Raw genomic sequence first — 27,195 nt, forward strand, 5'->3', positions numbered from 1 at the left:
ATAGAACCACTTCTTTCTATATGTTGTATGTGTGTCTCAGTTAGTTTAAGCTGCTACAACAAAATACTCTAGACCAATGATTTAAACAACAGAAACTTATTTTCCCATTTTCCTGGAAACTTTGAAGTTCAAGATGAAGGTGAAGGTCTGTTTAGGTTTTGATGAGGACCCTCTTCATATATTGGAGAAGGTCACCATCTCAGTCTATCCTCTTATGGCAGAGAGGGTTCCCAGGTATCTCTTCTTGTACAACAACAATCCCATCTGATCAGGGCTCTACTCTTCTCATCTCTTCTAACCTTAAATAGTTTCTGACTCCACACACAGGCACACAAGCTTTAACATTTGAGTTTTAGGGGAACACAGTTGGGACCACAGTAATGCTAATGTCAATTCTACATACCCATTTACCCAAATCAAACATCTTAAATGCAAGGACTCGCCTTCATCATGTGAATCCTAGTACTGACTAAGGACTATCAATTTGTTTCCTTAGCATCTCTTTTATTCAACATCATTTTACCTTAGGGCAGAATATCTTCATCTTTTTCCTATATATTTAAAATATTATCTTAATTTTCTTTCTACCTTCAGGCTTCCACGGTTTCATACCCACAAGTAGCCTATTCTCGGTGTTAAACTTCCTCCAATGTAAATGCTATCATGTTTCTCTCTGGCTTCAAAGGCCCCTATTGCTGCCCCTACCCCACTTCCTCTCCAGCTTCAGCTCTGTGGCAGCTCTCCATGCCTACTGTGTGTGTACTCCAGTCCTACTAAATTCTTCAGCGTCCCAGGGTGTACTGCGACATTGCAGGCCTCTGTGTATTTGCTCAGGTGACTCCTTCTTCCTGGAATGCTATTCTCTCCCTTGACCTGATACAACAGGTTCGGCTCCTGGGTCAAGACAATATTTCCTTCTTCAAGTTTTTCATTATCCCTCCAGGTAGACACAATGCCCTGTACAGTATTCCTACTAGTCCCTCTACGTACTTCTGCCGCAATGCACAGACCACCTTATTGTACTATGTGATTAATAGTCATATTCCTTGCTACTATGCTCTTAAGTCAAAAGACATGTGTGATATATTTCTGCACCTAGTTCAGTGTAAGACACTTACTGCATACAGAATAAATGAATGCATGAATGAAAGAGAGTAGAACCGAGGGATTTGAGTTAATTAAGTGAAGCAGAAAATATCTCATAGCAAAACATGGGGACTTTTACCATAACATGTTTTCCCATCACCATGAAATCCTTTTGGACATGAGCCACACTGGTAGGAACCAAAAGTATTGCGGCACTCCACTCCTGGGAAGCAAGGGCTGGAGGCACACTCGTCAGTATCTTCCAGGCAGTTTTCACCTACACAAAATTTAGATCAAGAATTCAATTTAACTTGAAAAATATCTTATGTCTCATTGGATCATTATTTAGCTTCTACTCTTTATTTAAGGTCTTCTAATTTCCATAGAAAAGTCTTTATGCATTATGAGAAGGAAAATATTCTTGAATTTTTGAAATTTAGTGTATAATCAAATATCAGGTAATTAATTTCATTTCATATATTATTATACCTGACCCTTCAAATACCTAAAATTTTTTCTTATAAATAAGATGACTTAAAAATCCATTAATACTTAAGGTAATAGAAGTAATTTGTACTTTGTTAAAAAAAAACTCAGTGATTCTTTTTAAATGAAAAAGACTGTTTAGAATGGTCACCTGCTTAGCTTAAGGACAATTTGTTCAGTCTGGTGTTTGCATTGCCTGTGATAAAATGAAAAAAAAAAATCCATGGTGTTAAAATAATCATTCTTTCCTCAGTAAAATAATTGGCGATTATTATTGTTGTTGAAGTGGTCCTCTTTGAAATGCTTAACAACTTATTTGAATAAATTAATATCATCAATGGATAGTATCCCTTACTATAAAAAATTTACAAAGCAATCAACCTTTGAAATTTTTAAATAAAGCCTACAAAAATAACAGAAAAGAGATATCTGTATTCATACATGATAAAATATTCATTTTATGATAATGAAGAAAATTACAAGATGAATACATAGTCTACTTTGTTCTATGATGATGTTAAAATTTATTTCTTCCAGACAAATATAATCTCAATAACTTCCTATTTATTTAATGTTTACATTTGTATAACTTAAATATATTTCTATAAGGGCAAGTGTGAGTGTGGGAACTTCTACAGAAATAGGCATTTTAATCAAGACTGAATTCTGCTAACAGCCTTATTACTACTTTATATTAGCTAACAGTTCTATTGGCTACTTTCATTTCTTAAGCATTCTGAAAAAATTTAATTTCATGCAAACAAAATGTAAAAATAACTGACAAGCACAGACCTCATGCTTTGCTATTAGAGTGTGAAAACACTTTGGATACAGCATAAAATAACTGAATAATTTTGTACTGCCTGGACAGGATACACCTCCTCTTCTGTCTTAAATTACTTGTTAGAGTAGACCATTTCACTGCTTGCATGTAATTGTGAGCTTTCTATCTGTCTGTCTGTCTGTGTAAATTGTCTTTTTCAGCCTCACTTTCTTCCTCTGCACATCTTTTTCTCTATTTCTCCTCTACTCTCCAGGACTAGATTCCTCATTTGACTCCCCTGAATTTTCCTTACTATACCAGCTGGAATAGCTGGAGGCACCAGTCACATCAATGTCCTGCTGTTCTGCGTGCATTCAGAAGCTGCGACAATGCACCAGTAAAGCGGCTGTGTAGGGACACGGGGAGAATTTCCCTTATGCTCCTGAAATGATTTAAAATATTTTATATTATCTTATATTTTAAAAATGTCTGTCTTCCCTGCCCACTGTCTTAGTAGATGGAATAAAGAGCCTCCCTATAGAGTATTCATCTCTCTCTCGGCTGGAATCAATGGAGTATCGAGGCCAAGAAACTATGGTTCTCTCCCTGGCTGCCCTGTATATCCTCACACAAGCAGCTCAGTTTATTGGCTTCATTTCTTCATCCTCAATACAAGGGTGTTGGAAATATGATAGTTTAAGATTGCTTATATCTTTGAACACCAAGGTTCCCTAATAAATCAATCATATTATAACCATTAGAAAACAGAGACCACACGGGAACGGCCGTGCATGTCTGTAATCCCAGTACTTGCGAGGCTGAGACAGGAGGATCGCAGGGTTAAGGCCAACTTCAGCAAGTAATGAGAAATCAACCTAGTGATACTCTTTTTCAAAATAAAAAGAAAATTGGGATGGGGGTGTATCTTGGAGATCGAATGCCCCTGGACTCAATTCTCAGTACCACTAAAACAAAAATAAAAACCAGCCAATTCACAAATCATATTGTACTTCCTTTGACTCTTACACTAATTTTTTTTCTAAAGCTCCATCATCTTTTAAAACTGTTCCATGAATTTTATACCTAGGCAATGAATCATCTGACAAATGATCTAAGACAATAATGAAATATACATATATAATGACATGTATAAGGATATCACAAGGCACTGTATAAATATGGTTTTATTATTCTATTAGAATTACACATGGCCAGGGAATAATTATGTATTATGTATTATGTATTATTATTATTATTATTATTATTATTATTATTATTATTGATGGTACTGGGGTTCCAGGGAGCCCTTCTACCTCCGGGCTACACTCCCATGGGCTAGACTCCCAGACCTATTTTATACTTTTTTATGTGGAAAGAGGGTCTCTTAAGCCAGCGCGGCTGGCTTCGAACCAGCGCGATCCTCCTGTCTCCGCCTCCCAAGTGCGGGGATTACAAGCATGCACATGACCATAGTTTGGGATATTATTTGGACGAAACAAAGAATCTAAAAATTATTTGTATCCAATATTATATTTACAGCATTATTGAATAGTGGTGTTGAAAGGCACTTCATAGATTAATGAGTCCAGTTTTCTTAATTGACAAGTAATAAATCTGTGACTGTGGGAGCTTAAGTGGCTAAATGTCAGAAATGTAGAGGTAAGGCTAGGAATAAGAAATGGTATATGGAGACTTCCGGGAAGATGGTGACCAAGAAAAGCGGGGCTTAAGAGACCCGCTAACAACCAATCTCCATTACCACAAAATCAGCGCCTTTCATAGCCAGAAAACACCATCACCAGAGAAACAAAAAAATCACCAGGCTCCAGAGAGAAAGCGGACTGAGAACAGAGCTCAGAGCCACAGAGGAGATACACCGGCCTCACGCCCGAGGACGCGGCATCAGCACCATACTGCCAGCGGCAGCTGCAACTTCACCGGACGGCTACAGCAAGCCGAGGTGAGCCGCTGCGGAACAGCCAGGCGGGATTTCTCGCTGCAGGTAAAATCTAAAGCTCCCAGTGGCTGAGCTCAGCACACGCTGCAGGGATTCAGAGTGGAAATCAAAACCAAGAAGAAATACACCAGCCTCACGGCCGAGGGCGTAGCAGCGGCGCCATATTGCCACTGGCGGCAGCAGCAGTGAATTCACCGAGGCCAGTACAGCTACATCTGCGTACTCAAGAACAGTGAGTCAAATTGCGGGCCACAGAGGAGAAATCCCAGTACTGTACTCCCTAGGACTTGACCCAGTGGGGGAGTGGCGGTGACAGAGATATCACACCATAGGAGAACGTGCAACCTGGCACCCCCCACAGTCTAAAGCAGCCTCTATCGACTCTCTGGGTCGGAGACTCTGTGATACAACCCAGTAAAGGAGTAGTGGGGTCTGAGATACTACTGACTCGAGATCCAGAACACCTTAAGTGAAGTCATAGTGACCCAAGGAAAGAACCCAGAGAAGGCACAAACTTCCGAAATCATGGGAAAGAGGAATAATACTGGAGCAATCAATGCCCACAACCCCACAACATCAGAACCCGATAAAACAGAAAATCAGAGATTTCTAGAAGATCAAATCAGGAAAATAACTGTAGAAATAATAGAGGTGCTTCGAAAAGAACTCAGAGAGAGCCAAAAAGAGATAAAGGACGCAATTAATGAAGTAAAGGCCTCAATTCAAAGCACAAACAACTGATTAGACCACACGGAGAGCAGAATCTCGCTCTTAGAAGATGATCATTCCAAAAATGAACGCATAGTTTCTAATCTAGGAAAAAATATCCGACAGTAGGAATCTGATATTGAAGAAATATGGGCCCATTTTAAGAGAGCTAACCTAAGAATAATTGGAATAGAGGAGGGAAAAGAAAGTGAAACCAAAGGGATCAACAATCTCTTCAAGGAAGTAATCGCAGAAAATTTTCCAAACATAGAGCAAGAGGTTGATACACAGGTCCAGGAAACTTATAGAACTCCCTTTAGACAGGATCGGAGAAGAGGATCCCCACTCCACATAATTGTCAAAATGACCAATGTGGAAGCCAAGCAGAGAATCTTAAAGGCAACAAAAACAAAGGGCCAAGTGACATTCAGAGGCAAACCAATTAGAATCACTCCAGACTTCCCAAACCAAGTCATGAGAGCCAGAAGGGCTTGGAGTAACATATTCCAAACTCTGAAAGAAAACAACTTCCAGCCAAAAATTTGCTACCCAGCAAAACTTTCTATCATATTAGATGGAGAAATAAGAAGCTTCCATGATAAACAGAAACTGAAGGAATTTATGTCTTCAAAACCAGCACTAGAGAAAATACTCAAAGAGATTAACTACAAAGAAGAAATAGGTAACACACACCAGAACCAGAGAAATAAGAGTTTCCATCCAACAGACAACTAAGATTGGTTATCTGTGGAGATTTATTACTTTTGCTAGTCTTTTACCTATCTCTAAATGGTATTGTTTGCCTTTATTGTTGTTAATTTTTAGGATTTCTAGTTGGAATATTAATATACCTTCAGATAATAGCATTTGGAAATATTTTATCCCATGCTATTAGTAACTGTTAACTCTGTTTACATTGTCTTTGGATATACAATATATTTTTTTTATTTTTTAGGGAGTTTGTATACTCTTCTGTTGCCTGTGCCATTGAAATCATATCCAAGAAATCACTGCCAATTTCAATGTCGTGAGGTTTTATGACCCAGATTTTCTTCTAAAAGTTTATAGTCTTAAGATTTATATTTAGGTCTTTTATCTATTTTGAGTTAATATTTGTATATGGGATTAGGTAAGGGTCCAACATTATTCTTTTCCATATAATTATTATGTTTCAACAATATTTAGTTAAAAGATTATTATTTCCACCACCAAATGTTCGTGGATTCCTTGTCAAAAATAACTTGACAATATAGGGAAGAATTTAGCTCTAGGCTTTTATTTAACTCCAATGGCTTATATATCTGCCTTTAGAATAGTACTACACTGTTTCAATTATTGTAGCTTTATATGGTTTGAAAGCAGAAAATATATATCTTCTAGCTTTGTTCTTTTTCAAGATCGTTTTGGGTATCTAGAGTCCATATTCCATATTAGGATAGATTTTTTTCTGAAAAATAGATATATAAATATATGATAGTTTCACCTAAAAAAATAGAAAAAAAATATTCTCTGGTAAGAAAGAAAGTAAAAAGAAATATTGAAATGTTATCTTTAAGTCATCAAAAGCTTGGTATCAGACAAATGAAACTGTTATGTGAGATTATTATTTTTAATTTTGGATAAATTGCTATAATTCTAGATGTCAACCACTAAGCCAAGCATGAGAGGGAGGGATGGGGAGAGAATGGGGTGGGGATCAGGTGGGGGCTGACTGGGCGTTGTGTGCATGTATGTCTACAAAAGTTTGTATCCCACTATGATGTATGAATACAGTGCACCAATAAAAAAAAATTAAAAAAAAAAAAAAAAGAAATGGCATCTCACTATGTTGCTCAAGCTGGTCCCAAACTCTTGGGCTCAAGTACTTCTCTGGCCTCAGCCTCCAGAATAACTGGGACTACAGGTATGCCACCACACTTGGCTAAAGATGTTAAGAATACTTATAAATATAACCTCCAATTACTGAGAACCTCTAATGAAACCTTAAATTAGAACTGGCCTTAAGTGAGTATATTGTTGCATGCCTGTAATCCTAGTACTTGGGAGGCTGAGACAGCAGAAATGCAGCTTCACAGCTAACCTCAGCAACTTAGTGAGATCCTGTTTCAAAATAAATAAAACTAAAATAGAGTTGTAGCTCAGAGGCAGAATGCCCTTAGGTTCAATCCCCAGTACCCCCCCCAGAACACATACACACACTCACACGCGCACGCACAAAAAAAAAAAAAGAAAAAAAAAAAGAAATGGTATATGACTGAATTAACAGTTCTCATCTTGGTTTGCTTTTCTTATCAAATTAAAATAAATATCTCATTCTATTATAGTATGATCATTGAATTTATATGCAGTCATGTGTTGCTTAATGATGGGAACAAGCGCTGAGAAATACATTACTGGCACTTTTGTCAGTGTGTCATCGTAGTGTACTTACAAAAACTGAGATAGCTATGACATCACTAGATGATATAATCTTATGGTTGTACATGTGGTCCACTGTATGTGGACTAAAAATTTTTTTCTGGTGCATGATTGTATATACAAAAAGTCCTCCCATTGTATATTTCTTTGTAGCAAAGTAAATTATGCAGTTAGAAGCGATGCTAAGTTAAATAGTGTCAATCTTAAAGACTCTTACATAATCTGTGGTTTAAAATAACTTTCAAATCTACAGGCGCACAGGGCACGCCAGCTGGGGCCCGGGTCGTGGGACTCTGGGTCCCGGCCGAACTGCTCTTAGCACGCCAGACCCCTGGAGAAACCAGGCCCAGTAAGATGCTGGGTTCTGGGCAGGGGTCGCGCGCGGGGCACGCCAGCTGGGGCCCGGGTCGCGGGACTCTGGGCCCCAGGCCGAACTGCGCGTAGCACGCCAGGCCCCTGGAGAAACCGGGCCCAGTAAGATGCTGGGTTCTGGGTGGGGGTCACGCGCAGGGCACGACAGCTGGGGCCCGGGTCGCGGGACTCTGGGTCCCGGCCGAACTGCGCGTAGCACTCCAGACCCCTGGAGAAACCAGGCCCAGTAAGATGCTGGGTTCTGGGCAGGGGTCGCGCTTGGGGCACGCCAGCTGGGGCCCGGGTCGCGGGACTCTGGGCCCCGGGCCGAACTGCGAGTAGCACACCAGACCCCTGGAGAAACCGGGCCCAGAACAAAAAAAGATAAAAAAAAATATCGGAGAGGAAGTAAGAAAGCCGTTATGGATGCCAGGACACTGGAGATGCAGACAAAACTTATCTAAATGCACTGGAACTTATGGAAAAATTCGCCGTGAAAGAGGACTGCTATTTCTCTATATTGTTAAGAATCTCAGACATCACATATAAGGAGAGAGTTTAGTGGAGACCAAGGAGAAATGCGGTGTTGAAAGAGTTCTCCGCGATGGTGGTGGAGACTTGTATTCAGGAGAAGCAGAAACCGGATCTTACCAACTTTATTTTTTTGGAGAAATTACACCAAATGTCGAATGCTACCATCACGCATGCTTAGGAACACTGGACAACATTCAGAGTGGAAAAAGAGCCTGGGAAGGATTTGAAACGGTGGAGGCAGTGGCAATGCCAGTGGCCAATACTTGGGGTAGGCAGAGATCTGATACATTATACCTGGAACCTTTGAAATAATAACCACAGAGACAGTGATCGGAACCTGCTGAGGGGTTAGGCGGGCGCCGGGGCCAGTGGCCGACATCGGAGCTTGCTGTGAGGCAAGGCCACTACTGAGGCCTCCGTGGCCAGGATTGGAACCTGCAGAGGGGTTAGACCGATGCTGGGGCCAGCGAGGCCGGCATTGGAGCCTGCCATGAGGCAAGGCTTGTGCTAGGGCCTCCGAGGTCGGGTCCGGAACTTGCTGAGGGGTTAGGCTGGTGCTGGGGTCAGCGAGGCCGGCATCGGAGCCTGCCGTGAGGCAAAGCCAGTGCTGGGGCCCCCGAGGACGGGACCGGAGCCTGCTGAGGGGTTAGGCCGGTGCTGGGGCCAGCGAGGCTGGCATCAGAGCCTGCCATGAGGCAAGGCCGGTACTGGGGCCTCCGAGGTCAGGATAAGAGCCTGCCCAGGGGTTAGGCCGGTGCTGGGGCCAGTGTGGCCGGCATCGGAGCCTGCTGTGAGGCAAGGCCGGTGCTGGGGCCTCCGAGGCCGGGATAAGAGCCTGCCGAGGGGTTAGGCCGGTGCTGGGGCCAGCGAGGCCGGCATCGGAGCCTGCCGTGAGGCAAGGCCAGTGCTGGGGCCTCCGAGGACGGGATCGGAGCCTGCCTCGAGGCAAGGCCGGTACTGGGGCCTCCGAGGCCAGGATAAGAGCCTGCCGAAGGGTTAGGCCGGTGCTGGGGACAGCGAGGCTGGCATCGGAACCTGCTGTGAGGCAAGGCCGGTGCTGGGGCCTCCAAGGCCGGGATTGGAGCCTGTCCTGAGGCAAGGCCGGTACTGGGGCCTCCGAGGCCAGGATAAGAGCCTGCCGAGGGGTTAGGCCGGTGCTGGGGCCAGCGAGGCCAGCATCGGAGCCTGCCATGAGGCATGACCAGTGCTGGGGCCTCCAAGGCCGGATCTGAGCCTGCCGAGGGGTTAGGCCGGTGTTGGGGCCAGCGAGGCCGGCATCGGAGGCTGCCTCGAGGCAAGGCCGGTACTGGGGCCTCCGAGGCCAGGATAAGAGCCTGCTGAGGGGTTAGGCCGGTGCTGGGGCCAGCGAGGCCGGCATCGGAGCCTGCCGTAAGGCAAGGCTGGTGCTGGGGCATCCGAGGCCGGGATAAGAGCCTGCCGAGGGGTTAGGCCGGTGCTGGGGCCAGCGAGGCCGGCATCGGAGCCTGCCTTGAGGCAAGGCCGGTACTGGGGCCTCCGAGGCCAGGATAAGAGCCTGCCGAGGGGTTAGGCCGGTGCTGGGGCCAGCGAGGCTGGCATCGGAGCCTGCCGTGAGACATGGCCAGTGCTGGGGCCTCCTAACCCAGGAACGGAACCTGCTGAGGGGTTAGGCCGGTGCTGGGGGCAACGAGGCCGGCATTGGAGCCTGCCGTGAGGCTAGGCTGGTGCTGGGGCCTCCGAGGCCGGGACTGGAATCCTGCCAAGGGGTTAGACCGGTGCAGGGGCCAATGGCCAGCATCGGAGCCTGGCGTGAGGCAAGTTCACTCCTGCGGCCTCCAAGGCCGGGACCAAAGCCAGCTTAGGGGTTAGACCGGTGCAGGGGCCAGCGAGACCAGAACTGGGGCCTCCCATGAGGCAAGGCCGCTGCTTGAGCCAGCGAGGTCTGGATCAGTCCACTGAGTAGCCAGGCCACTACTGGGACCATCAAGAGTGGGATTGGTACTTGCAACGCAGCATGCACAGAGAAATATCGCAGAGAATATAAATCAGACGCTTCTCTTAATCAGCAATAACTGGGAGGAAAAGGGCAACAGGAAGAGGTTGAGCTATAGAAAGGGCCCTATAGTGAAGCAACTAATGTGACCAATCAGAGGGTATGTAATACTGGAGGACGGAGCCTCTTTAAAACGCAGGAGGTACATAAACAAATGTATCAAAGTAAATCACCAAAGAAGCTTGGGATGGAGGGAGGGGGAGGGAATGGGATGGGGGCTGGAGGAGGGCTAATTGGATGATGTGTGCTTGTATATCCTCTCAAGTCTTGTACTCCAATGTGATTGATATATGACTACAATGCACCAATTTAAAAAATAAATTAAAAAAAAAAGTAATCTAAAAAAAAAATAACTTTCAGCTGCGCGTGGTGGTGCATGCTTGTAATCCCTGTGCTTGGGAGGCAGAGACAGGAGGATGGTGCAGGTTCAAAGCCAGCTGTGCTGGCATAAGAGACCCTGTTTCCAAATAAAAATATAAAAAATAGGTGTCTGAGAGTGTAGCCCAGAGGTAGAAGGGTTTCTAGGAACTCCAGTACCACACACGAAAAATAAAATAACTTTCAAACTATCTTAAATAGAAAATATTTGAGTTAATAGAGAATAACTTACTTTCTGAAAATGACCAAGTCGATTTTGAGATTTGGGGTCTACAAATCAAATAAAGACTGGCAGGACTTTTATCACCTTCAGTGTAGCAGAGTCCATCAATGATGCAAACATTTTCCTAATGGAAAAATTTTAAAAAATTTATAAAGATAAGCTATATTTAGTGCAGAAAAACCTATAGATAGAATGATAGCAGCATATATATTGGTGATTCCAATGAAAACATATTTTACTTCTGTTTTGATTAGAATATATTTTCTCATACCTTGTATTTATAAATGCACATTGTAAAACAAAGTATTTTGTGTGTTGTAAACACCTATGGAACTGATCAATTTGGAGGAATGAGAAAACACACCTAATCTGTATCTATGTGCAAAATTGTAACTTATAGCTTATTAGTAATGTGGGAGAAAACCTTTTCTATTTGTCTTTTCCACTAATAAACTCAGTTTGGGAATGATTTAATTAATAAAGAAATTAGAGCTGGGCATATTGGCACACATCTGTAATCCAGCTACATGGGAAGGTGAGGTAGGAGGATCAAAAGTTCAAGGTCAGCCTAGGTAACAGTGAGATCCTGTCTCAAAACAAAAATGGAGGAACAGAAAAAGGAAGAAATAGAACTGACTTTTTGTTCTTGATCATCTGAAAAATAATATTAGTTTGTAGTTATTTTCCTTTCCTCTAGGAGGCTTTTATGTCCTATGAATTCCAGATCCATAGCATCCACACTTAATGATGGGTATCATAGCAGAAAAACATTTGAAAGAGATGTTGACACACAGTTAATGAACATTAAATGTGGAAGTCATTCTTAATTTGGAAAGACCAAATTTTATCCAAGAGGTATAAACTTTGATTATTTTATAAAATTTCCTTTTATCATTTAGAATTTTGCATAAAAATTAGAACAAATAGCCTCACAAGAATATATCAGCCTTGAATAATAGTTTTAAAGTACTTTGAACATGTAGAAATGAAATATTTAGGGAAAAATAAAAATCCAGTAACTTTTCAACAACCAAATCTTTTTTAAGTAATCTGATGGCTAATCCCCCCCAAAAAGATTTAAAATTTAAGAATGGTCTACAACTGAGCTATATTCTCAGCCCTTTTTAAATTTTATTTTGAGACAGGACCTCACTAAATTGCCTAGGCTGGGCTTTGAACTTGCAATATTCCTGCCTCAGATTCCCAAGTAGCTGGGATTATAGACATGTGGCACCATGCCCAGTGTGTGCCTCAGTTTTGAAGAGTCCAGTGATATCAGTTCCCCAGTATCAGCAGTTCACATGTGAAAAGGTTCTGTGGATAAACCCAGTAATGTGGATATAGCTTAAGAAATGTCATGGCTCAGTGATAGGCGCTTGGATGGTCCAAAGGATTGAGCTGATAGGAAAATAAATCTCTATAAAAGTGCTTGCCTTATGCATTTTAGAAACTGTACTTAAATATACAGCATATGCCACAAATAAAACTAGGTGGGAGGAAAGATAAACCTTATTGAAAAATCATTACTACTAAAGAAAAAAATAACAGTGTAGAGCTGAAGAAATTAAGAATTCAATGTGAACCTCCTCTTTTGATTTTTTTGAGTAAACAATCTGCCTCTTCAAAATGTTAAAGGTAGAAACTTCTTCCTTACCATTTCAACAAGAGTTATAGGAAGGATAAGAATTTCAATTAACCCTATATAAATTCAAGGAAGGCTTTCCTCTATTAGTGTTTCAGATATGAAGATGAGAGTTACAATCAATATACCTTTGGCATTGAAAATTAAAATACTCATAATGCATATATGACAATAAATGAAAATATCCATACCTTCAGAGTGCATGAGTCATTCTCATCGTGACCACAAGCTTGACAAGCACCATCATATATGATCATAACTTTGAGATTACTGAATCTAAAACCATCATTCGATACCTGCAAAATTCAGTCCTATGATAAGATAATTTGTTCTAAGTGTGACTAAGTGAATTTCACAGATTCAATATGAAATTTTATATTATAACTGTTTGTTTATATATATGAGGATACTTTTTTTTTTTTTTACCTTTAGTTGCCACTTCTCAATTGGCTTCTCACCCCTCAGTTCCATGGTATAAGACTTCTGGGCATCAGCAGGCAACTGGCATTCAACAAAGCTGCTATTTTGAAAAACAGCCTGGGAATAGATGGGTTCTCCAGACACCCATTTACTGTTTTTAAACTGAAGACATAACAAAAAGGCAATTCACTTTTGGTAAATTATGAAAATATTTTTGCTAGGGAGTTACACAGAACCAAAATACAAATTTTAAAATACGTGCTTGGTGTAATGGAATACATAATGAAAAGCCACAACTCACATTGAGTAAATTTTATTCAGAATAATGAAAAGAGTAGACATCTCAATCTGATGCTAACTGCTCCTGACAAATCAGGCACTTCCAGGTGGTTCAGATCAAAGAAGCTAGTGATATTGGCCATATATAATGGTTCACTATGCAATGACTTTTGGAGCTAGAGTATACACATGTGACTGTGTAACTGATACATAGTGTGTAGATTTTCTGTTTAAAAACTCCTTCATTCTCCTGAAAAATTTCCCACCTTCTTTATCTACTTGGATAGAACACACTTTTGTTCCCAAATTTAGATTTAAATTATTTTTTAATTTTATGACTGCAGAATATTTTCAACCATTCAGAATTAGTGATACAGCATGCTGATACTTCAGGATTCTGGGTCAGTGGAAAAGGAAAGGAAGTCAATATACTCCTGTCTGTGGCTAGTTAAAAGTTCCTTGTAGACTTATGCTTGAGAATAAACTGCAGTGCAAATCTGCTATTTATGGGCATACATGGCAGATCTATCAGTGGTTTTTATCTAGGAGAGGAGAAATGGCAGTAGCATCTTAGGATAGTCATGATAATTATCCTTAGAGGATGTAGAGTCTCTTAATTTCTTGTGGGGAAGAGTCCAGCCAGTGACTTGGAACTGAAAGATGATTCCCACCCCTTTAAGGAGATGGCCACCCCAAATAATGAATAAACAGGCTTCTGTGTTCTTTTCATTCATCAGTAATTCAGGAGTTTCTATTGTGAGCTAAGGATATTCTGGTAAAGAGAGACCACAATGAAAAAGACAGATAACATACAATGCTATTATTGCTATAACTGAGATTCAAATAACATATAATAAGAAAGAAGTCACTAAGTCTAAATTAGTGACAAAATTATTCAGAAAGAAGGGGGGAATGATGCTTTTCTTTCTGTAATTAAAATGGGAACTACCATTTGGATAAAGAAGCAGAAATGGAGAGAGTGCAACTCTAGAGAGAATCTAGAAAATATCTAGAGAGAATAGCACCTGAAAAGACAGGAATGCATGAAATAGCATGGAAATCTAGAGGAGCATAAGGAGGATGCTCAAGCCTGCAAAAATAGACAAGAACTGGACCATCAGAAGCTATTTGTAGGATAACAAATGAATTTAATTCTATAACAGTTGATCAAATTTTACATCCCTGGTAATTGCATCAAGATAGATGTACTGAGAATGGAAAAATATGGCATAGCCTCAATTTAATAATAGAAAAGAAGCATTCTGCAAAATAAATTGACAACACTCTTCAAAAGCACCAATTTCATGAACAACAAAGAAAGACTGAAGTGCTGTTACAATTTAAAGATGATTGAGTAAATATGACAAGAAGATGCAATATAAAATCTCACAGACATGGAAAAATCAGTTCTTAAATTCATTTGGAACAACAAAAAACCTCAAATAGCCAAAGTAGTTCTCAGCAACAAGAACCATGCAAGAGGCATCACAATACCTGACTTCAAACTATACTACAAAGCCATACCCATAAAAACAGCATGATATTGGCCCAGAACAGACACATAGACCAAAGGAACAGAATAGAAAATTCAGAAATAAATCCACACACTTACAGCCAATTGATTTTTGACAAAAGAATACACTGGAAAAAAGATAGCCTATTCAACAAATGGTGTTTTGCCAAAAACTGGTTAACCATATGCAGAAAAATGGAAATAAACCCCCTTTCTCATCCTGCACAAGAGTCAATTCAAGATGGATAAAAGACTTGGAAATTAGACCAGAGACCTTGCAGCTTCATGAAGAGGGCATAGGTCCAACGCTTTAACACATAGGCACAGGTAAAAATATTCTCAACAAGACCCCAAAGGCACATGAAACTAAAAGGTGGATCAATATGTGGGATTGCATTAAACTGAAGAGCTTCTGTACAGCAAAGCGAACTATAAAGAACCTCAAGAGAGAGCCAACAGGATGGGAGAACATATTTGCCAACAACTCCTCTGATAGAGGACTAATATCTAGGATATACAGAGAATTCAAGAAATGTACCACTAAGAAAACAAATAACCCAATAAAATTGGGCATGTGAACTAAATTGGCACTTAACAAAAAAAGAAATTCAAATAGCCAATAAAAGTGTGAAAAAATTCTCAACATCGCTAGCAATCAAAGAGATGCAAATCAAATTTACTCTGAGATTTCACCTAACTCCAATTAGAATGGCATCATTCAAAACACAAACAACAAATGCTGGCCAGGATGTAGAAAAATGGAAACCTTAATACATTGTTGGTGGCAGTGCAAAGTAGTGTAACTACTTTGGAAAACAGTATGAAAGATTCTCAGAAGAATGGGAACAAACCTACCATATGATCTAGCAATATCACTTCTGGGTAGCTACATAAAAATTAAAATCAGCTGGGCGTGGTGGTGCATGTTTGTAGTCCCAGCATCTGGGAGGCTGAGACCAGAAGGTCAAGAGTCGCAGACAACCTCAGCTACTTAGCGAGGCCCTCCGTAACTTAGTGAGACCCTGTTTCAAAAAAATCAAGAATAAAAATAGGGCAGCAGTTGTAGCTTGGAGGTCAAATGCTCCTGTGTTCCATCCCTAGATCTGCAAAAACTAAAATAAAAACTACCAACTAATGCATGTGGATCTATGTTCATAGCCACACAATTCACAGTTGCCAAAACTATGGAACCAGCTAAGATGTCCATCAACAGATGAACTGATTACAAAACTATGTGATATATACACAATGAAAGTTTACCCAGGCATAAAGAAGAACAAAATTTCATCATCTGCAGGGAAATGGATGGAACTGGGGAATCTCCTTAATATGCAGGAGTGAGGAAGAAATAGGGTCATAGGAGAATCTCTAGACAAGAAAGGAGACACCATAGATGAGCAAATAAGGAGGCTTAACTAAGGAGGATGGAAGGGGGGAAGAGGAAAATTCCCAAATGTGTCAAATTCAATCAGTAAGCCAAACAGGAGAGGGAAGGGGGAGGGGATAGGATGGGAGTTGGGGAAGGGCTAAATGAGTGATGTGTGCATATATGACTCTACCATTTGTACCCCATTAAGATATATGGCTATAATGCACCAATACAAAAATTTGTAAATAAAATAAAATAATAAAACCTTGGATGGGTGCCAGAATCAGGAAAATGACCATAGTTGGAGGGATAGCAGAATTTGAATAATGTTTGTTAATTATTTAATATTACTGTATTAAGGAGGTTTTTCTGGTTTTAATAATTGTCTTATGAATCAGTAAGATGTGAATATTAGAAGCTAGGTGAAAAACTACTGGTAACTATCTGTATTATTTTTTACAATTTTTCTGTTAGTTTCAATTTATTCTAAAACAATTGTTTTAAAACATTCTTCATAAAATTAAAATATATGAAGAGTGTTATGCCATCTAATTTTTTAAAAGCAAGATTTTTTAGGAGAAACCTGATGCATTCGTGCTGACTGAACACAGAAGACAACCAGAAGAAGACATTAGATTAATGGAAAAGCAAGTACATTCCACACAAAATAGAAGGCTTTCAGCAGGTTCCAAGCTTGTGGGGTGGGGGACTTTATTTTAATGTCAATTTAGACAGGCTTGACTCAGGAGTAAAGCAAAGTGTGGAAAAAACAAAACAAAAGCCAGCGCTGGGCACGACAGGCTGTTGGAGACTGTCTTGATTCCAGTATAATCTAAAATACATACTCAATACACATTCTAATCTTGGTTTTGGCAGTGGAACACATTACTTTCTATAGTTCTGAATATTATATTAGGAAGTTTAAGGTTCTATTTTTTACTTATGAGATGTTTAGAAGAGGGAAGCTGTAAAAAACAACAAATAATATATCTGAAAGTAATAAAATGTATTTTCAAGAGAACATAAATCTGTAAAATTCTCTCCTGCCAAATCACTTAATTATAGTGTGACATATTATTTATTCTGCTAAGACCAAAATAACACCCACTCTCTTGGGCAATATTGAATTTATAAGTATATATGTATTTATTTATATAATTATAAGTATATATACATATATACATAGATATATATCTTATTGTATGTCTTATTATTTCATTGGAATTAAAATAGTTCACAGCTAATTTAGAAAGGCTAAAGTATATCCCAGAATCATGAGATAAGTATACTTGTGCATAACATAAAAATTATTTCCTTCTGTAAATTCTCAATCCAGATTCACATTAGATTTGTCAACATAAAGAATAAATATGAAGAATGTTAAAATATAATTTACTATGTTAAGTTTTAAGTTTTAGCTTACTCACATAAACACTTTCTAAATCCAAAGATCTATCCTTAAAATAAAATTTTACTTAAATAAAGAAAGGGAAGACTATAAAAATAATCATAAAAATATATGGTTTAATATGCTAATTTTGAAACTGAATGGTTAGTTCTATTATTGTGGCCTCAAGAAAGAAAAAAACACAAATATTTTTTGGAAATGGGTAGTATTTTTCCCATCTGAAATTCATAGTAAGAAAAATACAAAGGATGAGTACAATTAGCCCTCACTTTTCATACTGCGTAAGGGAGGTATTCACTTCTGTATTCTACAATTTATACGGATGTCTTGGCTAAAATCAGCCTCTATTCTTTCTGTTTTGCATTTCAAGAACAATAGATGTCTCCATATATCAGGTTTGATATTCTTTTATTTTTTTTAGTATTTTGTTATGAGTGAAAATAATGATCTAATACCTCAATGAAAATTACATAAAATACTTTAATAACATTTATGGGTGCTTTAAAATTAAATGGCTTAATCATCTTCTAGTGGTTCTCTTTTTTGTGGACCTAACATTTCTTGGAATTATGTTGCTAATTGATAGAACAAACTAATTTAAGATGAAATTAATTTGAATAATTCATAAGTTAAATAATAATAATAATTATTATTATGTGCTAAAAATTAAACCCAAGGACATTCTAACACTGAGATACACCCCAGCCCTTTTTATTTTTTAATTTTGAAACAAAGTCTTGCTAAATTCCAGAGGCTGGCCTCAAACCTCTGATTCTTCTATCTTAGCTTCCCAAGTACTCCCAAATGCTGAGATCATAGGTGTGTTGTGTGCATAAGTTAAATTATTTTAAACAAAATCTCATAAAGTCTGTAGTTCACTTACCTGTAGTTTAGTAACTTCACACTTAATAGAAGATGATTCTTTGAAGCCTTGACCAAAAACTCTCACCATCATACAATTATGTTTCTGAATATCACAAAGTCCAGCATTCTCAAGCTCTATAATCTCAGGAGCTTTGTCTTTGGAAAAAAATTTAACAAATAACTCATGATTTTAATTCCAGGAAAAATATATAATTATTTTCAAAGCCCAAATTAAAATCATATATAAAATAATATTTAAAAGTAAACTCCCAATATTATTTACATTAATTAGACCATAAAGTATTATGAGGAATCTGGTATAAAGAAGTGTTATCTACCTTCAAAGCAATTAACACTGTCCCATATGTCAATAGTGCCTAAAAATACAGGTTTCACAAATGCTTAAATGTCTGGTATAATTTAAAGACAAGTATTTAGAAATTACAACTACATTGAAATACATTTTTTGTTCCTTCTATGAAGATGGGTTATAGGAAAAATACTTTTGTAATGAAATAGCATAGCACTGCAATGTATTCAAATTTCAAAAATTCTTTTTTAATATGGCATATAGTAACAAAATAAAGTCTCTGCCTTCACGTAACTAACATTGTAGCATGGGAGGCCAAAAACAAAAGAAAAAAATATAAAATGTCTTGATAAGTATTTTCAGGTCTATGGAGAAAAATACATTGACTAGATTCAGGTCGATAAAGCCTATTTTTGTGTGTGTTTTGAATAACCACAGAAGGATCTCCTGATAATGTGATATTTGAACAAAGAAGTGGAGATCACTCATAAAGCTATGTGGCAGGAGAATGCTCAGGTGATAGGGAGACAGTGTAAAGGTCCTGAGGTAGGGGAAGATCTGGAAGAAGGCAAAGCAGCCGATGTGACTGAAGAGCGAGGACCCAGGAGGAGGGCAGGTGAAATAAGACCCAGGGAACATCAGGTTACTTGGTATCTTCTAGGCCATGAAGGAATTGTGGGTTTTACTCTATGGGGAAAAAAGTGGAGAGAGATTAAAGGATTTAAGCAAAGAAGCAATATGATGTGACTTGCATTCTACAGGGGTCACTTTGATTCTGCATGAAAATAAACTTTGGGAAAGTCAATGAGGGTCCAGGTGAGAGGCATTGGGAGTTCAGATGAAGGCTTGTAGTAAAGTAAAAGATGAAATGCTTTGAAGCTAGAGCTGGATTTGCTGCACATAAAACAAACAAGAGAGGATAATAACTTGAGCAGCTGGAGGAAGGATGCTGCATTTACTGGGATAGATGAGGCCATGAATGGAAAGGACAAGATGGTTGTGGGAGGAAAACCACGAATGAGTTACTGGCTAACTGGGTAACAGAACCAAGGTGACTTTTATTTTTATGTGGATTATATTGAAAATGGTATACATTCAGTCTGTGCTTGGTGCCCTCCCTCCCCTCAATAATGAGTGTCCAGGTTGACCATGCTACATTCATACTTCTACATATATTCAAATGTAGCTCCTCCACTAATCAATCTCAGCCTTCTTCCTCTCCTACCCTTCCTTTCTGGCTTTGCTGAGGTTTCCTCTCCATTATGTGGAGTACCTCTGGTATCCACAATACTCCCTAGTTTGGGCATATTAGAGAAAACATATGTCCCTTCTCTTTCTGTGCTTGGCTGATCTCACTTAACATAATGTTCCCCAGGTCTTTCCGTCTTCTTGCGAATGACATGATTTTGTTCTTCTTTATAGATGAGTAGAATTCCATTGTGTATATTTTGCATAATTTTGCAATCCATTCATCTGTTGACTGAGACCTAGGTTGGTTCCATATTTGGTTATTATGAATTGTGCTATGAACTATATTATGCATATGTATATGTTACTAGCAAAACAAATAACTCAATCAAGAAATGGACAACTGAATTGAATAGATACTTCACAAAAGAAAAGATACAAATGGCCACTAGATACATGAAAAGATGTTCAACATCACTAGCCATCAGGGAAATGCAAATCAAAACTATGCTGAAATTCCATCTAACCCCAGTCAGAGTGGCAAGCATAAAGAAATCAAACAACAACAAATGCTGGTGAGGATGTGAGGAAAGAGGAACTCTTTTACACTGTTGGTGGGAGTGCAAACTTGTTCAGCCACTATGGAGATCAGTGTGGAGATTCCTTAGAAAACTGAGAATGGACCCACCATATGATCCAGCTCTACCACTCCTGGGTATCTATCTAAAGAGGTTTAAATAAGAGAACCAAGTCAACTTTAAAAAAATTATTTCCTGAACATATTGAGAGATAATGGTTTATATTATGTAGATGGGCTAGAGAAAGTGATTTTTAGCAAATTTGTATAATTAGCAAAATAATATAAACACAGTGCTTAACATATCCTAAAGTTGAGCTCTAGAAAAATAAGAAGGGCCAGTTGTATGCAAAGGCCGTGGTGGTCTAGGGTACCTGGTATTGTCAAGGAATGACACAACGGCTAGAATGAAACAGGGTGACAGTCATGGGTGGGGTAGTTCAGAAAAACTCTGCGTGCCAGGTCACTGTGTGCCTTGTGGGCGATTGTAAGGGCGTAAACCTTTGCTCTCAATAAGGTGAACTGCTTTGGGGGAATTATTAATGTCTTCATTAATGTCATAATAATATAAAATATATTCATATCACATTATATATCTAAGTAGGTCCTAAAATATTTAAGGTAAAAAAGAACAAAGAGCTGGGCGTGGTGGTGCACGCTTGTAATTCCCGCACTTGGGAGGCAGAGACAGGAGGATCGCGCAGGTTTGAAGCCAGCAGCGCTGGCTTAAGAGACCCTGTTTCCAAATTAAAAAAAAAAAAAAATAGGTCTGGGAGTGTAGCCCAGAGGTAGAAGGGCTTCCAGGAACCCCAGTACTACCAAAAAAAAAAAAAAAAAAAAAAAAAAAAAAGAACAAAGAGCCAGATGTGGTGGCACACGCGTGTAATTCCAGCATTTAGGAGGCTGAGACTGGAGGATCACGGTTTGCAGACAGCCTCAGCTACCTAGCTAGGCCCTTCTCAACTCGGTGAGACCCTGTTTCAAAAAAATAAATAGCCGGGCGTGGTGGCGCACATTTGTAATCCCCACGCTCGGGAGGCGGAGACATAAGGATTGCGCAGTTTCAAAGCCACCCGTGCTGGCTTAAGAGACCCTGTTTCCAAAAATAAAATAGGTCTGGGAGTGTAGCCGAAAGGTAGAAAGGCTTCCAGGAACCACAGTACCACCAAATAAATAAATAAATAAATAAAACTAACAAATGAGGGCTGGGGGTATAGCTCAGAGGTAGACTGCCCCTGGCTTCCATCCCTAATACTGAAATAAAAATGACAAAGATACTTTCATAATCAAATGTCATGTTCATATCAAAGCATAGCAGCATTTACTTACCATATGGCTCACTGCAGTCATAGGTCCTGAAGCCTGGGGAACAAGCGCACCCCCATTCCATGCACTGCCCATTGCCGCTGCATAATTCTGGGCACCTTAATGCCCTGAGAATGTCTTCAATTGACTTGCCATATTCATCTGTATAATATTTTCCTTCCTCCAAAATCCTCTTTTCACATTCATTTTCTAAAAGGGCCACACCGCCCCGTGCCCAGCTAGGGTCATCCTTTAACAGGACATCCTTGACACACATGTGGATGACCTGGTCTAGTCTCTTGCCAAGAAAGGCGAAGCAGAGGCGGCCAATGGTGGAGTTGGCGAGAGTCCGCTGGCAGAGTGCCAAGGTGCTGTGTTCCTTAAGGCCAGAGGCTGTGGGCCACACGGGGACAAACTCCGGGTGCACTTCCTCAGCATGGTCCTCAGGGAAGAAGTATGCCAACCCTTCCAGGTTGGCTTGACTGAGACTTTGGAAGGCAAACCAAGGAGGAAAGGTGTTCACGCTTTGACGTTTTCCTCTATTTGGTGGAGGCCAGTTCATTTCCTGGCTGTGGCTATCCTGGTCCTGTGTCTGTCTCTCATGGTCCAAATATTCTGATGCACCTTGTTTTCCACTCCTGGGATGTTGCAAATTGATGTCTCGTTTGGTTATATTTATATACTTTTTATCCTGCAGTAAGAAATTTAAATTGTTTTCTTCTCCAGACATATGCTCATCTCTTCCTCTGACAAGAGCTTCTGAACTAATATACTCTGAGGTGACATCTAGTTCAGGTATCAGAGAAGAGAACCTGACATGTTTGAGGTCTTTGCAGTCTGGACCAATTTTTAACTGAGAAAAGCTGTCTAGATGATTAGAAAATGAAAAGTCTGGGGCAGAATCCAATGAGCAGCTACAATAGGGCAGTTTTGCAGCCCATGTCAGAGAATTTGGCATTGTGTCAAACATACTTTTTCTTGGTAAAATCCTTCCAGATGGAAAAACAAACAGAAAGAAGAGTTATTTCAGCAAGAACATTTTTTTTCTTAGTAAAGTATTGCCAAAAAGAGAGCATTAACTTACCACGTACTTAAGTTCAATATTAATGCAATTAAAAGTGAAAAAGAATTCACTGCTTACCTCCATTCATTAATAAAAGCAGCATGGTTATTGAAATGTTGGTCAATTTCAATCCCATTTTTATCATGAAAATCATTGTCTGGGTTTTCATCAAAGGTGCCACAGAGTCCCAAAGTGTTTCTATAATCTAAACTAGGGGCTCTGAGGGTTAAACTCATGCCCCATTCACTAACGTCAGCCCGGATAAATGCTCCAGAAGAAAACCAAATCTGAAATACACAAGGAACCAACACAGAAGTAAAGAAAATTGAAGCAGTACTCAAAGTGGAAAAATAAAAAAAGTATTATTTACAAAATATAAGAAACAAGCTCAGTTACTCCTTCTATATAAATAGAATGCTGTTTTTTATCCTAGATGACATTTTTAGTGCTATGTTTTGAAATAACGTTATTTTTGTGTTTTGCTGATTTGAAATTAATAGCCATATTGATCTCCGTGAGATACATTTTTTGCAACTTCTTTAAGTAATTTCAGGCGTGATATCCAATAAAAATTATAAATATTTAGGGTATTGTTAATCATGCAGTGTGTGTGTGTGTGTGTGTGTGTGTGTGTGTGTGTGTGTGTGATGTTGCTGGGGACTGGACCAGGGCCTTGCAAGGCAAGTGCTGTATCACTGAGCTACCTTCCCAGCCTGCCAAATCATGTTTCTGATAATAGCTATTTAATATAGAAGTAGAGGGCCAAGTAATTAATTTATACAAATACACATCATCCTGGAGGAGTACATATTTCTGTAGTTAATCATCATTCTCTTGCTGCCAGGAGGCAAATAGAATCAGAAGCCAGGTTATAACCAGCAGTTGCTTGGGGAATTGGCAATCAGAACAAGAGGGTTTGTTGAATGACTCTAATAGCCTGTGCCATCTGTGAGCCATCTCTCTGTCATGGGAGCATCACCTGTCCCAGACTAGCCACTTGGATATGTATGTATCGGAACAATCTCTTCTAAAAGCCAATAAATATACATCATCTGTGTTTTCTCCCTTGCTTTTGACTGCCCTTTAAATTTGTCTAATATTTAAAAATAGTGATTTTTTCCTTTTTAAAAAGTAGCATATGTTCATTATAGAAAATTATTTCAAATGCAAACAAACCTTAGACTTTTACTCAAGATAGCTAATGTTCAGATCTTGTTGAAAATTCTTCAAAAGTCTCTTCTATATTTCATAAATAACTTGCTTGTCAATAAAGATACATCTACTCCACCATTATCATGACTATAATCTGTTCTGCTGTGTACATTGTTATATTTAGAGTTTTAGTAAAAGCCTCTTATTGGTCACTGATCAATTGTAATATTTCCCTATTGCCAGGCAAGATATAATGAATACCACTGGGGTTAAAAGACCTTAAGTTTTTTTTTTTTTTTTTTTTTTTTTGGTGGTACTGGGGTTCCTGGAAACCCTTATACCTCCAGGCTACACTCCCAGACCTATTTTTACACCTTTTTATTTGGAAACAGGGTCTCTTTTTTTTTTAAAATTGGTGCACTGTATTCATACATCATAGTGGGATACAAACTTTTGTAGACATACATGCACACATCGCCCAGTCAGCCCCCACCCGATCCCCACCCCATTCTCTCCCCATCCCTCCCTCCCATGCTTGGCTTAGTGGTTGACATCTAGTATTATAGCAATTTATCCAAAATTAAAAATGATAATCTCACATAACAGTTTCATTTGTCTGATACCAAGCTTTTGATGACTTAAAGATAACATTTCAATATTTCTTTTTGCTTTCTTTCTTACCAGAGAATATTTTTTTTCTATTTTTTTAGGTGAAACTATCATATATTTATATATTTATATATTTATTTTTCAGAAAAAAAATCTATCCTAATATGGAATATGGACTCTAGATACCCAAAACGATCTTGAAAAAGAACAAAGCTAGAAGATATATATTTTCTGATTTCAAACCATATAATGCTACAATAATTGAAACAGTGTAGTACTATTCTAAAGGCAGATATATAAACCATTGGAGTTAAATACAAGCCTAGAGCTAAATTCTTCCCTATATTGTCAAGTTATTTTTGACAAGGTTTCCACAAACATTTGGTGGTGGAAATAATAATCTTTTAACTAAATATTGTTGAAAAATAATAATTACATGGAAAAGAATAAAATTGGACCCTTACCTAATCCCATATACAGATATTAACTCAAAATAGATAAAAGACCTAAATGTAAATCTTAAGACTATAAACTTTTAGGAGAAAATCTGGGTCACAAAACCTCACAACATTGAAATTGGCAGTGATTTCTTGGATATGATTTCAATGGCACAGGCAACAGAAGAGTATACAAACTCCCTAAAAAATAAAAAAAAAATATTGTATATCCAAAGACAATGTAAACAGAGTTAAAAGTTACTAGTAGAATGGGATAAAATATTTCCAAATGCTATATCTGAAGTACCTTCAGGAAACAGGGTCTCTTAAGCCAACCCGGCTGGCTTCGAACCTGAGCGATCCTCCTGTCTCCGCCTCCCAAGTACGGGGATTACAAGCATGAGCCACCACGCCCAGCAGTCCTTAAGTATTTTATTAAAACATATTTCCAGGAGTAAAATTTTTGGTAAAACAACCTACATAGATAGGTTCAGATTATAGATAGAATATATGACCTTAATAAACTATTTCAATTATATCTATTCTTGATAAGATTAAATGAGAGATATTTTATCTGTATTTTATTTATTTGATTACTAATTAGGTTAATATTTCTATATTTGTTTTGGTTACTTTGGGGCACAGGTATCAGTGTAGTTTTTTGTGAATTTCCTTTTTATATTATTTACCAATTGGAGTGGTAATTCTATATTAGAGATGTATGAGTATTTTATATATTGGCAGTATGTTTTACATAAAACAAATATTTTTTCAGTTCTTGATTTGCCTTTTGGTTTCTGGTGATAGAATTAAAATATATAATGTTATGTACAAAATCCATCAATAAATGTTATAATAACATACACATATACTCTTCAATACTTTTATTACATTTGAATTATATTAATCTGGAATTTACCTGTTTTGAAAGATAAAAGGAAGATGAACATGATCTTAAGATGCAAATAGCTCAATGACATGAAATATTATCTTTAAAAAATATAATCTTGAGTCTGATTTGTGACTTTCTATCTTCTCTCTCACTTATGTACCACTCCATTCCTGAAGTAGTAGCATATTAAAATAATTTGAAAAGTTTCTTAGTTATTTCCGAACATTTATTTTTAATAAATTTTTTGTCTGTTATCTTTTTCTAATATACCATTTGTTGGACACTGTCAAATTTTATGAGTAATCCACAAAGCTGCCATATGAAAATAATAAATAAGGTAGTTAAAATTCATCAGCGTTTTAACTCTACTATATTTACTTGTGTGTGGTAGGTAAAAAAATTTCCTTCTATAATCATAGTTAATATAAATACTTTCTTAAACAGTCACAAAAAATAATAAATCAGATCCTTTCTCTAATATGCCAGAGCTAGGGAGAAAATAAGTCATAGGAGAAACTCTAGATGAAGAAGGAGAAACTCTAGATGAGCAAATAAGGCGAACTAAGGTGAATGGGAGGGAAGAAGAGGAAAATTCCCTAATGTACATGATGTGCATTCACAAACATAGCAAAATCAATCAGTAAGTCAAACATGAACAGGAGGGAGGAGGGAGGGAATGGGGCGGGAACTGGGGAAGGGCTAATTGGGTGATATATGCATGTATGCCTTTACCATCTTGTACTCCATTAAGATAGGTGACTACAATGTACCAATAAAAATTTTTTAAAAATTGCTCCTAATATAACAGGAATGAATTGAAGTTCATTCAAAATGAGAAAAAGGAAAACAATTTTTAATGTTAAAAATCATACATACTGTGACTTTTCTTCCTAAGTAAGATTCACTTATCTTGATTTTGCTGGATACATCTTGGCTCTTTACAAATAAATACGGTTGTGATTCCCGTTGCTGACCATTGCACATGTCAAAAGTGACTGTATCGCCTTCTTCTTTGGCCACAAACCCACAGTTACAGGACACGGGATAGTAAAGGCTTCCACAGTCCCACTGTCGCACATGGACTTCAAAGTCACGCGACACACTCTTATAAAGTACAAACGTTCCGGTCTTGAAATTATCATACATCCTATCATTAACAAAAGTCAATTGCATCAAGAGTTGGTTGTAAAATATCATAACAGTATGTTAGAAACCAAAAGTGTGTTAAGTT

The 27,195-nt window shown here is 38.5% G+C and overlaps 1 protein-coding gene across 1 annotated transcript in view; it reads right to left on the reverse strand.

The window, feature by feature from the left end:
• Positions 1-27,195, reverse strand: part of VWDE (von Willebrand factor D and EGF domains) — a gene marked incomplete at both ends in the record, with an annotated part of 69,282 nt that overhangs the window by 15,392 nt on the left and 26,695 nt on the right. The window contains 8 exons of the mRNA XM_080701209.1: positions 1,226-1,363; positions 10,946-11,060; positions 12,770-12,874; positions 13,005-13,160; positions 18,451-18,587; positions 21,836-22,800; positions 22,953-23,161; positions 26,841-27,111. Of these exons, the coding sequence (XP_080557335.1) occupies positions 1,226-1,363; positions 10,946-11,060; positions 12,770-12,874; positions 13,005-13,160; positions 18,451-18,587; positions 21,836-22,800; positions 22,953-23,161; positions 26,841-27,111 (2,096 nt within the window). The remainder of the gene's footprint in view (positions 1-1,225; positions 1,364-10,945; positions 11,061-12,769; positions 12,875-13,004; positions 13,161-18,450; positions 18,588-21,835; positions 22,801-22,952; positions 23,162-26,840; positions 27,112-27,195) is intronic.

This window comes from Muscardinus avellanarius (genome assembly GCF_963383645.1).
Source record: "Muscardinus avellanarius genome assembly, chromosome: 9".
Classification (NCBI taxonomy): Eukaryota; Metazoa; Chordata; class Mammalia; order Rodentia; family Gliridae; genus Muscardinus; species Muscardinus avellanarius.